Source organism: Brassica napus, chromosome C2 (genome assembly GCF_020379485.1).
Source record: "Brassica napus cultivar Da-Ae chromosome C2, Da-Ae, whole genome shotgun sequence".
Lineage (NCBI taxonomy): Eukaryota > Viridiplantae > Streptophyta > Magnoliopsida > Brassicales > Brassicaceae > Brassica > Brassica napus.
The window spans coordinates 23,898,091-23,912,343 of NC_063445.1; the positions used below are offsets into that span (position 1 = coordinate 23,898,091).

At 37.7% G+C, this 14,253-nt stretch overlaps 1 protein-coding gene and 1 pseudogene across 1 annotated transcript; both read left to right on the forward strand.

Moving 5' to 3' along the window:
* The first annotated feature begins 1,803 nt into the window (after positions 1 to 1,803).
* On the forward strand, positions 1,804 to 3,622 carry LOC106361617. Its single transcript, XM_013801392.3, has 6 exons — positions 1,804 to 2,015; positions 2,104 to 2,224; positions 2,397 to 2,512; positions 2,613 to 3,007; positions 3,086 to 3,194; positions 3,280 to 3,622. The coding sequence occupies exons 1-4, from the start codon at positions 1,945 to 1,947 to the stop codon at positions 2,620 to 2,622; spliced, it is 318 nt and encodes a 105-aa protein (XP_013656846.1). The 5' UTR covers positions 1,804 to 1,944; the 3' UTR covers positions 2,623 to 3,007; positions 3,086 to 3,194; positions 3,280 to 3,622.
* Positions 2,694 to 9,917, forward strand: LOC106442682 (annotated as a pseudogene).
* The last annotated feature ends 4,336 nt before the right edge of the window (positions 9,918 to 14,253 follow it).

Here is a 14,253-nt window from a genome sequence, read left to right on the forward strand (position 1 = left end):
AATATTATTTTGTAACTATGTTATTAAAGCTAGCTTCAGTATATATTTGATATATTCTTAGTTGTGAAAGAGGAATCGTTCATTCATTGTTTATGTAAAAACAAGAAATCTTGCGTCCATTATTTATGTAAAATTAGAAATATTTAGTTTAATAAGAGCATACTGATTTTAGTTATATTTAAAAAGTATTATATGATAATGAATCGTGGATTTAATGTTATCGCATTACACAAATGTGTGGGAGGAGGTCGTTCAACTTTTATCAGACCAAACACGAAGCAAGCTGCACTTGTTTCTTCTCAGATATGTTTTCCAACACTTTGTCAACAGTCTGGAATGAGAGAAACGGAAGAAGGCACAGCGAGAACCCAAACAATCCTGCTTGTCTGACCAAACGCATTGATAAGGTGGTCAGGAATAGGATCTCGAGCATGAGGATGATGGGAGATCAACAGTATGTCAAAGCCATGGAAACATGGTTTTCGGTAGGGCTGGACAAAAAACCCGGATCCGAAAAACCGAACCAAACCCGATCCGAAAAAGTAGTATCGAACCCGAACCGAAATTGATTAAATATCCGAATGGGTTCAAAATTTTGGTATTTAGAGAACCGAAACCGAACCGAAATATTTCGGGTATCCGATTATATCCGAAATTGATTTATATACCTATATATATTAATTATTTTTAGATTTAATATATATTAAGAACATCAAAATATATAAGATACTTTTAACTTATCCAAAATACTTATAAATATATACAAATAGTCAAAAGTAACATATCTAAAATAACTAAAGTATACTCAAAACACCAACAATAATTATTGATTCTCAATCCAAATATTCAAACCAAACCAATTTATATGTTAATTTTAGGTACTTTGACATATGCTATTCAAATTTATATGTAATATATTGTTTTGTTTATAGATTTTGAGAAATTTAAAGTATATAATGAATTTTAAAAATTTTAAAATAATTTAAATGGGTTATCCGAACCCGAACCGAACCCGCAAAGATCCGAACCGAACCCGAACCAAAATTTAGAAATACCCGAATGGGGCTGAAATCTTTGAACCCGAAAATCCGAAACCCGAATAGATCCGAACCGAATCCGAATGGGTATCCGAGCGCCCACCCCTAGTTTTCGGTGAGATGAGAAGTGAATTGTTAGTTTTTTTCTAAACTTTAAGCAAAACTTTCAGCTCAAGTTACAGACATTGTACAAAGATTTTTTTAAAAACTAAATTTAACATTAATTAAAAAAAAAGAATTGTGGATTTATTTTAGTTGGACTGTTATAATTTTTGTCGTAGTCCCAAAAATAGTCGATATAGTCGATAAAATAGGATTCTATTTTAATAGAATAGAAGGACAAAACCAGTTAGCGATTGGTGCTTGGAAAATGGAATAAATATATTATAGAGTTTTTATTGTGTTTATTTGTGATTAGTAAGAGCTTCTCTCTTAAACAATTTCCTCATATAAATAATCACACGAGGCGAGTCTATGATAACACGAGGCTAAAAATTTACTTCTATGCTATAAGCATATGCTTTGGTATCATTCCTCTTTAAAAATATAACCTTGTTGTTCTTTTTAAAAAAAAAATAAATTAACCTTGTTGTTATCCTTATCGTCTAAAGACTTGTGCTCGTATCACAAGAACCAAAACACACGTGTGGAAACTATCGAACCAAACTTTTGACCAGGGTGCTCAATTTCGAACCAAACCAGATTGAACCGATAAAACTACAGAAGTTGCAGAACTAAGAGGAGCGTTTAGACCATCATTAACCGGGTCTCTTAACCCGTCTCTTAGTGTTTTTGAAATTAAAAAAAGAAGAAAAAAGGTAATTATCTCAAGCGACGTCTCTTGATTTAGAGACGGAAGAGACGGCTCTTGTTTCCGTCGAATCTCTCGTCCTCTTCCCAGCATCACATGAATCGTACTCTAGCTGATTTTGAAGCGGCTCAGCAGCAACAAGCAGCTATCAACGCGATTCTTCTAAGGTCAGTGAAACCTAGAACTTTCCAGAATCTCATGTCTCAGACACAGCATCAATCGTAAAAACAAAACCTTTCTTGTTTTTTTGATTAGAGGTGGGAGAACAATGTCCTCTTCTTCGGTAATTACACCAGAAGACGTGCTCGAATCTCTTATGAACGATGGCACCATCGATGCCCTTCGATTAGAGATCATCAATCAACTCAAAGCCAATGTATTCTCTCCAACTAAACCTAATTTTTCTTTTCGATTCCAAATTCTTACCAAAAGACAACTCTTTTTTTTTCGTTCAGGGTCTAGTTTAGTTCGGAGATTTTGATTGTCTTAATAGTATATAAGTTACTCCATTATAAGTAATGCGTTTGAGTGCATGTTTGTTGTAACAGGAAGAGTTGAAGAGCACAACCATTAAGATGGCAGAGGAGAGCAAAGTTCTTAACACACCTGGTGCTGAGAAACAGACTAAACGAGAACTCTTTGATACTCTTCGCCAAGAACTCGAGTTAGTTTCTTTTCTGATTTCCTGCATTGCGTTTTGGTTTAGGTAGTTCTGTATAAAAACAAAACCTTTCTTGTTTTCTTGCATACTTGTGTTTTTGCAGGCGTTTGTGAATCTTGTTCTTGCACTATGCGATCCTGGTGATTCAGTTGTCATGTTCCAGCCCTACTACTTCAATGCCTACATGGCCTTCCAGATGACTGGTGTCACCAACATCATCGTTGGTCCTGGCCATCCTGATACTCTCTACCCCGACGCAGATTTCTCCTTGTCTCTGTCTATCACATTTTTTCTTGAAGTTCTGACTCGTGAGTCTTTTTTTTTTTTGCCAGATTGGTTAGAGAAGACGCTCTCTGAGTCTAAGCCGACCCCAGAAGTTGTAACTGTTGTGAATCCTGGTAACCTAAGCGGCACCTATGTCCCTGAACCGCTTCTTAAGAGGATTTCAAAGATATGCGAAGATGCAGGGTGTTGGCTGATTGTAGATAACACATACGAGTGAGTTCCTCCTCAACTCATTTGCTATGATTTGAATGTTAGTTTAGTTGAGAGGTAAGGGATTATGAAAATGGGCAGGTATTTCATGTATGACGGTTTAAAACATTGTTGGGTTGAGGGAGACAACATAGTTAACGTCTTCTCCTTCTCCAAAACCTATGGCATGATGGGTTGGAGGCTTGGATATGTGAGTAGTGCCTTTTTCTGTTTCCAAATTCTTGATTTATGAAACTTATTTAATCTCACGAAAACGTTTTGATGGAGTCTCGCAGATAGCTTACTCACAGAGATTAGATGTGTTCGCGGCAGAGCTTTTGAAAATTCAAGACAACATCCCAATCTGTGCTTCCATAATATCTCAGCGCCTGCAAGTCTTGCTTCAAGTGCTCTCGCTGCAAATCCACCCTTCAAGTCAGTTTATTTCTTCCCCCTTTCATCACTTTCTGTCTATGAATATGAATGATGTTTGATAATAATTTGGATTGTCTACGTTGATGTTTTCATATGTTTGTTCTTCCTTCTCGTGTTTTTTTTCACATGTGTTTTTATTAATTTTTTTTTTTAAGAACCCCTAAATAAGAAACTCCTATTGGAGTATAAATATGTTGGTGTCTCTTAACTAGGTTTCTTAAGTAACATTTAATACTTCAAAATTATCAAGAGACCCAAAATGGGTTTTTGGGTTAATGATGCTCTTAGCTGTTCTTTTTCCTTTCAGAACGTTTAAATAAATTTTTTATAAAACCAGAGCTGTAGTGAATATACATAGACTTATGCGTTAACCAACCGTCCAAGACCAGGCTAAAACTCTATAAGAAATTAAAGAAGCGTTTGTAGCAAAAACATAAATTAAATTAAGAAGCGTGGAAGGTGCGTGGAGTAAAAACAAGATAGGCATCTTCTCAAATCTCCGATGTTAAATTTAATAACTCAAAACCTAATCCTAGGCCGTAACTGATTACCAATTTAAGGAATATCATAAATGAATGTAATTAAAAAAACGAAACGCAGATGAATGGAATAAAAGAAGTTATGGAATAAAAAAAATTGAATTTCATTCCACGCATTCCACTTATTTATGAGTTTTTTGAATCATGAATATTTTATAATTACATTTCATTTTTTTTCAGAAATTTTAAAAGGAATCATTGGAATGAGATTCGTTTTTTGTTCCATTCAAATGGTAAATTTTTTTTGGAATCTGTAGAAGTAAGCCATTCCAAACAATTTCATTCCAAAAACTTGTAATCCAGTTGCACCCGTAGTGTCTACAAAGGTGTATGTGCATGTATACACAGTCGTGTATAAATACCAATCACATGAACTCACATTTTCTTCATTCAGTAACATTCATATCTAATCAACTACGTAAACTTAAAAAAGTATGAATCATAGGTTTTGCTTCCTTCTTGCCTTGACCGCTGCTTTGGCCGCAACCGTAAACGCCCTAAAACCAGTTCTCGACACTGATGGTGATATCATATTCGATGGCAGTTACTACGTTCTCCCCCGCATTTCTGGCCCTGGAGGTGGCGGCCTGAGTCTCACCTCCCGTGGTGGCAATTGGTGTCCCCTCTACATCGGACAGGAATATTCAGAGGTTAACAGGGGCATTCCCATAAAATTCTCAGACATTCCCATAAAATTCTCAGACTGGATGATTCAATTTGCGTTTGTTCCTGAATCAACGAGCCTCAACATCCAGATGGACGTCCCAGCCACGATATGTGGTCAGTCAACCTATTGGTATGTCCCTCCGCCGGAGGCTGGCGTCATTGATCCGTTTTCATAGCGGCTGGTTTTAAACCGTCGAGTGGTTTATTCCATATCAAGAAAATAAATGATGCTCTTGGTGGTTACAAGATTGTGTTTTGTCCTAACGATAGCGATTGCAGCAATATTGGGATATTTGTAGACCGACATGGCGTTCTGCGTTTGGCTTTAAGCTCTACGCCATTCCCGTTGTAACAACCCGGTTTCTCTAAACCAGATTTAGAAATTGGTTTGATTAATTATTCTCTAAACCAAACCATTTGAAATAAACCAAAGAGATATATAAGTCGTATACATCTCCATCTTTTTAAAACCTAGCCGACATTTTTCACAAGCGGAAACCTTTACCGGGGCATTTCATCTCTTGAAGGATCATCACTATGCTTGTTGAACGGAAAGCTATGTCCACCGCGGGAACCCATCTCTTGTCACCAGCCACCGTCACTGCGTTGTTACCATGAGCCAAGAAGAAGACGATTCAAGCCGATGCATCTCATCACCATCAGCCACCACCATGAACCATCTCACCTCGTGCTACGGAAGTCGCCATGCTTACCACACCGGAGAAGAGTCTGAGGTCCTTGCCGCGCCGGAGCCTTTATCATCTCTCCCCATGGCCGTTATCTACCGAGATGTGTGGAGGAGACATGAGCGATCGGAGATGTGGCGTTTAACACCAACCACCACCACCGTCGAGACCCGAGCTAGGGAGATCGTGATCACTCACATGCTTGCACCACCATCGCTACTCACCTCCAATCACCATCCGCTCCGTTTCCCACCTGCCATGCTTCTTCCGTTTTGTGTTTCTATTTTGTGCCCGTGGTGGTTACGTACCTAGACGAAGAGAAGACCCAACAATAAAACGGAGCCACCGTCTCAAACCACCAGTCTATGCCGTGTGATCCTTTTAGTAACAGGAGAGCCTTGCCGTGTCACAAGAGATCTAGACCTTTGAACAATGGCTATTCCAAGAAGGTTAATTGTATCATTAGTTGTTTCTTGTGTTTACAAGAAATATATTCAACGTACAATTTTATCATGACTTTATCATGGCATGCGTAGGAACCAAGCATGGATCTTATGGTTGACTTATTTGCCAAGTCATTCTCCTTAAAACCTAGATGTTTGACGAGCCATTTCAGTTCAAGCATTTCCGATCATTTTCCGATTCGATCTTGGCTAAGGTGAGGGTTTTTTCTCGAGTTTCTCTTACACGGCTTAGTATCACGAATAAGTATAACTTATTTCTAATGTGTTTTCGTCTGCGTGAAATTGAGTCTGTCATTGCTTGTTTAGTTTATAGGTTCTTTGCTTAAACTGGAACTAGGGTTATAGATGGTTCAACAATACTTGTTCATTTATAATTGATAATATATATATATATAGTATATTGTGTGATTTGGATGAAAGCCGGCCATGGGTGTATCGGCTGGAGACAGTACATTGGATGTGGTGTTTGCCGCGGCACAGCGTAGTCGACCTGTTGTGCCAAGGCGTGGAGGTCGATAAATCGTCTACGGGCGTGTGTTATCGAGCACATATTCGGTGGTGTTTTTGGCCTGTTAGTGGGCAGTTTGTTTGATCTCTGGGTACTTTAGGTACCGTGTTTGCAATGTGTTAGGATTAAATTATATTTATTCGGAGTATTCTGTCCGGTCCATGGACTTCGGGTTTAGTATCCCATACCTCACTGAGTGACTCCCCTGTTACTCACCCCTCTTTCTTCCCCATTTCAGGTGAGACAGATGAGTATATGATATTTGGACGGATTGGTGCTACTGGACTTTTTATTCGGATTTTTATTTGGGGTTTTGGTGAGTGTAATTGGGTATATGGACTTTTATTATACGAGATATTGTTGGTGGCCCGCTGTTCTCTGGATTGGAGGTGACGGGTGTCACAATTTGGTATCAGAGCCAGGTTCCATCCTGACCTCGACCCGGGATGGCGATTAGGGGATTCGGTTTTGTACGTTTTAAAAAAAAGTATAAAATAATTTATATATATATTATAACAAAAAATGTTTGCGAAGTTCTTTTGGCACCATTTTGTCCAGTAATTACTAACTCAATTGTCTCTTTCTATGACGATGAGTAAAATCATCGTCATTCATCCTTCGACTAACATGGTTCTAGCCAGATGTTCAGCAGCAGATGTGTGATGTCTCAGTTCGTCAGTATTCTCAGGAGTTATCAGTTTCTTCGGTCATGATTCAGAGATTAACCATGAGTAGATATGTGACGTTTTTGCTTCCACCCTACTTCAAGCAATCGTTCCACGAGTTTTCGTTACTGGAGATTACATGGTGTGACGTATGAGCCATTGGTTGGCATGTGTTGTTTTGTGTACGAGTATATTGACTATTTTGGAGGTATATTTGGTTTGTGAACTCGTGGAGATCGCTCTTGAATTGGGGTGCAGCAGCTTGCGTTGTGTTGATATTGGAGTTACGCTTGGTTTTGTTTGCCAGTTGTTGGCATTGTTGTTTGTTTCAGAGATGCGTCAGTTCAAACCGCTGGCATGGGATGTGGGAGCTATTTATATTCATCGCAGTGTACCAGTTATGCTGGGAGGAGTGATTTGTTCGGAGACTCATCAGAGATGGAGCTACATTTTTTTTTTACGATGTCATCTTTGGGATGGATTAGTTACCACGACATCAAGTAGTGTTGGACTGCCTGAGGGCAATAGTTGATGTTGCTGGAGCAGATGATAGTTTTTATTGCATGCATGCTTCATGCTGAGGAGTTATTGGATTGAGGAGTAGATGGATTTTTGGCGACCATTTCGATGGTAAGAATGTTGGGCAGTATTAGTTGTAAGATCTTCTAGTTATTGCAGATTATGAGGATATAATTGTGGTCTTTGGGACGACCACCACCGGACACAAGAGACGTTCTTATGATCGAGTTGGATTCAAGGACAACACCGGTTTCATGATTTTCTATACCAATTAGCGCCCGCATAGATGACTGATGGAAATAGAATATGGAAGCTTCATCAGACAAGGGTTTTATCAGACCGAGTACTTCACCGTGGGGAGCATCATTATTTTTGTAAAGAAGAAAGATGGGAGTTTCAGTCTTCGTATCGACTACATAGACTTGAAAATGGTATCCGCGTATTGATGAGTTGTTGGATTACCTACAGGAGGTTCATGGTTCTTGAAGGTCAACTTGGCATCACGATACCACCAGATTGCGATAAACGACGAGGATGTGCGAAAGACAACCTTCCGTATTATGGACAGTATGAGTTTGTGATGATGTCATTTGGGTTGATGAACACACCGGTAGCATTCAGGAAACTTATAAATGACGTTTTTGTGAACAGTTGGATAAGTGCGTGATTGTATTCATTGATGACATCCTGATTTATTCTCGGAGTAGAGAGGAGCATGCTGAGCATTTATGGATTGTGTTAGGTAAGCTTGGAGAAAAAAATGGTTTACTAGCTGAGTAAGTGTAGTTTCTAGCAAAGGAAAAAAAAAATTTGGATTTTTGGATCATGTGGTTTCAGAAGCAGGAGTTGCTAAAGATTCAAAAAAAATATTACTACACTTTCAGAGTGGTTGAAGCCTAAGATATGCAAAGGTCTGAAGTGTTACTATCATTGGCCTAGAGTGAAAAAAAAAAAAAGATGTAGGTACATTGTGTCTCCATGTCATGGGTTTACTCATTGGACTATCGGAGTCAAGTTTCATGAAGAATAATATATGAGCGATCATGGACCGTCAAGTTTCATGAAGAATAATATATGAGCGATCATGGACCGTATCACTAAGTTAAAATCTAGAGGACATGCCCACGACTTAGTGCTTAGCTCGAGAAGAAAAAAAAAAAAATTGAGCTAAGTATCTACCGCCGAAATAGTTCATGTACAGTAACAGTTATTATTCGAGCATTCAGATATCACCTTATGCAGCTCTTTATAGAAGATCATTCGCACACATGCTATGATAGACCAAAGTGGGGAAGCACTCTAAGGTATAGCAACCAATGGTTTAAGGGACGTTGAAGCAAATAGAAATGCTCAAGAACTAAAGGAAGCTTATGGGAAAAAAAATATTTATATATATATATATATATTGTTAATGCTTGAGAGACGTGGAAGTTAAGTTGGATAATTTAATGTACTTGAAATGAGGAAAGTTCATAGGAGATCTAAGACTCACAAGTTAAAGTAGCTTAAACCGAGATATATGAGACTGTACCCTATTGTGGAGCGGATTATAGATGTGGCTTATAAATTGCAGTTATCAGCATAATTGTCAAACTTTCACGACGTATTCCCAGTATTGAGGAAGGCTGTGCGAGGGCAAAACTTATTTGCAGCAGTCATCAAATGATCTCTAAAAAAAAAAAGAAAAAATTGTCTGCACCGATCGGGCCTGTGGAGATTACAAATTGAAAAGTGGAAGCAGTTCAAAAAATGTTGACCTTATTGATCAAAGTTCAATAAGAGAGAAATAAGATCCAGGGGGAAACCTGAGAGACCGAGTCTAAGATGAGGATTGAATATTGAAATTTTATTTTGTAGAGTAAAACTAGCTGACGAGTATATAGACTTGAATTCGAGGACGAATTCCTCGTTTGTGGGGAAGAATTGTAACAACCCGGTTTCTCTAAACCAGATTTAGAAATTAGTTTGATTAATTATTCTCTAAACCAAACCATTTGAAATAAACCAAAGAGATATAAAAGTAGGCCTGGGCGTTCGGGTACCCATTGGCATTCGGGTTGGATTTTTCGGGTTTTCGGATTTTCGGGTTTACGCTTCTAGGTCCCATACTAAAATTTTATTAGTACGGGTCAGGTTCGGATAATAACACTTCGGGTTCGGTTCAAAATTGTATTGCATCATAAAACCCATAAAGTAATCATATATTTTTCGGATTCAGGTTATATCGGTTCTGTTCGGATATAACCAAAGTAAAAAACAAAATTTTTGAAGTAAAACATAAAGAAAAATATCTAAATTAAATAAAAATTAATCTATCACATATAAAATTGATAAAATAATAATAAAATGTTAAATCAAACATGAAAACAAACATCATTTGTAAACAATATGTATTACCTTATAGAGAGTAGACTTTTTATTTCAATGAGCAAATTATAAAATACTTATTTATAACTAATTGTGTACTTAAAGCATTTATTAGAATTTTAATATTTATTATTATATATAATATTACCACAAATATTGAATTTAATAATTGGAATACTTATATATATTTCAAAATATTTATATTGACTATTAATTTCGGATTTTTCGGGTTACCTGTCCGGGTTCGGTTAATAACACTTTGGGTTCGGATATTTTTTGTACCACCCTACAATACCCGTTCGGGTATTTTTACGTTTCAGGTCGGATAACGGGTCGGGTTTTTCGGTTCGGGTTCGGTTCGGATTTCGGGTTCCGGATTTTATGCCCATGCCTATATATAAGTTGTATACATCTCCATCTTTTTAAAACCTAGCCGACATTTTTCACAAGCGGAAACCTTGACCGGGGCATTTCATCACGACCTATCATCTCTTGAAGGATCATCACTATGCCTTGTTGAACGGAAAGCTATGTCCACCGCGGGAACCCATTCTGAGTTTTTGGGAAAAAAAAAACTACGGGTCTGGCACGTCCGGGAACACCTCGTTCGGGTACATCCTCTGTATCATCTCCATCATTTGCTGGTTCAGCCTCCTCTGTGCCTCATAGCCCGCCTGTTGAGCCGCCATCTGGGTCTCCAACAAAGATATGCGATCATCCTTGTCTTTCAACTGAGCCGTAAGTACTTCTGGATCAACAAAGGGCGGTGGTGCAGAAGAAGGAGGAACCGACCGGGTGCGACGACCCAAACCGACCAAACGTCCCTTCTTCTTTGGAACCGACTGAATAGAAAATAGCCAAATTTACAAATTTAAACCAAGAAATAAATGAATTGAACTTTTAAAAAAAAAAACTTACGGATTCAACGATTTCGTTGATTCGAAATCGGGACAAGTTGGTCGAAGCCGTCGAAGCGTCATCCTCGGTTTGAAGCTGAGACACTTCGTCTACCACCTGAGTTTGGACCAGGTCGACCACGTCCCTCACAAGATCGTCATCAATCTGGCCGGTCTTCTTGTTGGTATACGCCCTCCTCATTAGGGCGAGATCATCAACCGGCTCGCCATCATTTTCTTCCGCCTTGAAAAAAAACATAAATTAAAGAAACATTAGAAATTAGAAGAAATGCACAATAAATTAAAATTCTGAAACTCAAATAATTGAAGAAAAAACGTTTGAACTTACCATGCGATCTCCCAGAGTGGCAATAGATTGAGCACCCAAGTTATGCTTGTAGATGCCCTTCCCTTTACGGTCGCTCCTGCGGTTGGTGGAGTTGGTGGAAGAAGTTTCTTTCGTCTCTTCCTTATCCCAATGCGCACACAACTCATTCCAGACCGTGTCGTTCATCGACTTTGGGACCTTTTAATAATAAAAAAAAATAGTTTATTAAATTTAAAAATAGTTTAATAATTTAAAAAATTGTTTAATAAATTAAATCGAACCTTATTGATTTCCCACTTCTTCTTCCACTCGTGGATCTGCTTCCCATAGTTGTCCATAACTTTATGGACGAAGTGTTGATAGATAAAGAGCGTCTCATTGGAATTCCAGTTGAACTCTTGCTGAAAAAAAACACAATTAGTAGAAAATTTATATTAAAGATTAAAAATATAAGTAAAAAATTAGAATACTTGCCGCAAACTGACGAAACCACAGAACCTGCTTGTCGGTAGGGAAGTGAGTGAAAGTCGGATGTCCCTTGTCGAGGGCTGAGTACATCATACGGTTGATCCATGCGCTGATCCCGTTCCCGGATCGGTTGAACCTAATAAAAAGAACAAACGGTTAATATTGAATCCAAATTTAAAGAAAAAAAATGTTTAATTACCTTGTTTGACCCCGTCCATGTGGATACGGAGTGAGATACGGAAGATGGTCACGACCGGGCTGTTGAACCAACTCCGCAACACTCATCACTCCCGGAGGACCCGGAGGAGGAGGAGCGGATGCAGCAGCGGGAGCGAGAGGAGCAGGAGCGGGTGCTGCAGAGGGATCTGTGGTTGGAGCTGTTGGGCGAAGGAGAATACTGAAAATGGCTGGAATCCCGAGACTGGCTCCCCGTACCACCACGACCACGACGCTGTCGAGGCCGGATCTGATCATCATAACACCTGTAAATTAAAAAAAAATATTTAATAAATACAGAAATATATAAATTATTATTATTTTTTAAAAAGTCTCAAATAATTTAATCAAAAAAAAATATTTATAGATATTAAAAATACTTAATAAATATATAAAAATAGTTCTAATAAAAAAATAGTTTTAATAAATAAAAAATAGTTTAATAGTTACAAAAAATAGTTTTAATAATATATATATATATATTAAAAGTATTTTTAAATCCCAAATAATAGTTTTTAATCAAAAAAAAAGTTGTATAGATATTAAAAAATGTTTTGTAAAATCCAAAAAATCGAATTTATATACAAAAAAGATTTTGTGAAATCCAAAAAATCGAATTTATATAGAAAAATCGTTTTGTAAAATACAAAAATCGATTTTATAAATACAAAAAAAATAAAAAAATTATAAAAAAATTATAAATCAATTCAACAAAACAAATTATTCAACCAAATCACAATTCTAAACCTATTATACAACCAAAAATCACAGTCCTAACCAATCACCCTAACAAAAATCTATCAAAACTACACAAAAACCTAACAAATAGAACCTAAGAGAGAGGGATAGGGTCCTTACATGATTTGTGTAAGAAAAGGGGGAGATCGCTGGAGATATCGTCGGATTTCAGGGGGAAATCGCCGGAGAAAAAAGAGAGGAGTCGCGCAGAGGAAGAAGAAAGAAATGGGGAAGAAGAAGGGGCTCGTGGTTATAAAACCTAGGGTCCGACGGATATTATCCGTCGGAATTCCGTCGGAATTATAATTTCAATTTTCGCGAAATATTTGCCCGGTAAAATGAAAATATTCCGAGGACATTCCGACGGATAGTAAAATATCCGTCGGAATTTCCTCAGAATATTTCTCGGAATATTCCGAAGAAATACCGAGGAACTAGTGTTTGGGGTTTCAAAACATCAATTTTTTTTGCCGTATTTCATTTCTTATACAATTGTAATGTATACCATTGAGGATTCTTTGTATAGATTAGCATAAACCATGAAATAACAAATTTCAAAACTAATTGAATGTATTCCCTATATCGTTCATTAAAACGTATAAGTGTTTCTCTTATGTTGTGGGATTTCGTTCATACAATTGGAAAAGTGTTAATTAAAGGGTAAGGAACAAATTTTAGACTTCATAATTAACGTAAGACACTTAATAAGGGTTATATAGGTGTTATTCAAACCGCAAAAGTTGTTTTCGGTTTAAAACCCCTATTTCCTCGGAATTTCCTCGGACTATTCCGAGGGAATTCCGAGGAAACCCTATTATTCCTCGTAATTCCGTCGGAATATTCCGAAGAAATTCCGAGGAACTAGTGTTTGGTGTTTCAATCTTGTACGTTTTTTTATAAACGGATCGATCGATTTGTTTTTGTACAAAAACGCATCGATCGATCACCAGATGGACGAAAGCCGTAAGAATGTGATCGATCGATTAGACTATACCATCGATCGATCGAACAAAATTTCAAACATTCCTCGGAATATCCTCGGAAAATCTTGTACGTTTTTTATAAACGGATCGATCGATGCGTTTGTGTAAAAAAAACGCATCGATCGATCACCAGATGGACGAAAGCCGTAAGAATGTGATCGATCGATTAGATTATACCATCGATCGATCGAACAAAATCTCAAACGTTCATCGGAATATCCTCGAAAAATCTTGTACGTTTTGTTATAAACGGATCGATCGATGCGTTTGTGTAAAAAAACGCATCGATCGATCACCAGATGGACGAAAGCCGTAAGAATGTGATCGATCGATTAGATTATACCATCGATCGATCGAACAAAATCTGAAGCGTTCCTCGGAATATCCTCGGAAAATCTTGTACGTTTTGTTATAAACGGATCGATCGATGCGTTTGTGTAAAAAAATGCATCGATCGATGCGTGTGCGAACAGAATTATAAGGCAAAACCCGAACTTTTTGGATCTAAATCTCAGAACTCTCATCCCCTCTGATTTCCCCTATAATTCAACCCCCCCCCTTTTCTCTCTCTATAATCATCCGATTTGAACAATTTTGGGCTCTATTCCCCTTGATTTTCGAGCTCTACCTGATTCCTACACTCGTTTTTGGTAATAGGGTTTTTGCCTATTGCAAATGTTGTAGTATAGTGGGGTGAATGTCGAACCAGTCCTAGTGATGTGAATCAGTGAGAATACAAGTCATTTCTTAAGCTAAGTAGATTCAATAGTGGTGAGTGTGTGACAACTAACA

Bases quoted from the DNA above. Each gene is read 5' to 3' on its own strand.
- LOC106361617 (XM_013801392.3), top strand. From the start codon at position 1,945: ATGAATCGTACTCTAGCTGATTTTGAAGCGGCTCAGCAGCAACAAGCA. The intron at 2,016-2,103 runs GTCAGTGAAACC...TTTTTTGATTAG, and splicing joins ATCAACGCGATTCTTCTAAG to AGGTGGGAGAACAATGTCCT. The intron at 2,225-2,396 runs GTATTCTCTCCA...TTGTTGTAACAG, and splicing joins TCAATCAACTCAAAGCCAAT to GAAGAGTTGAAGAGCACAAC.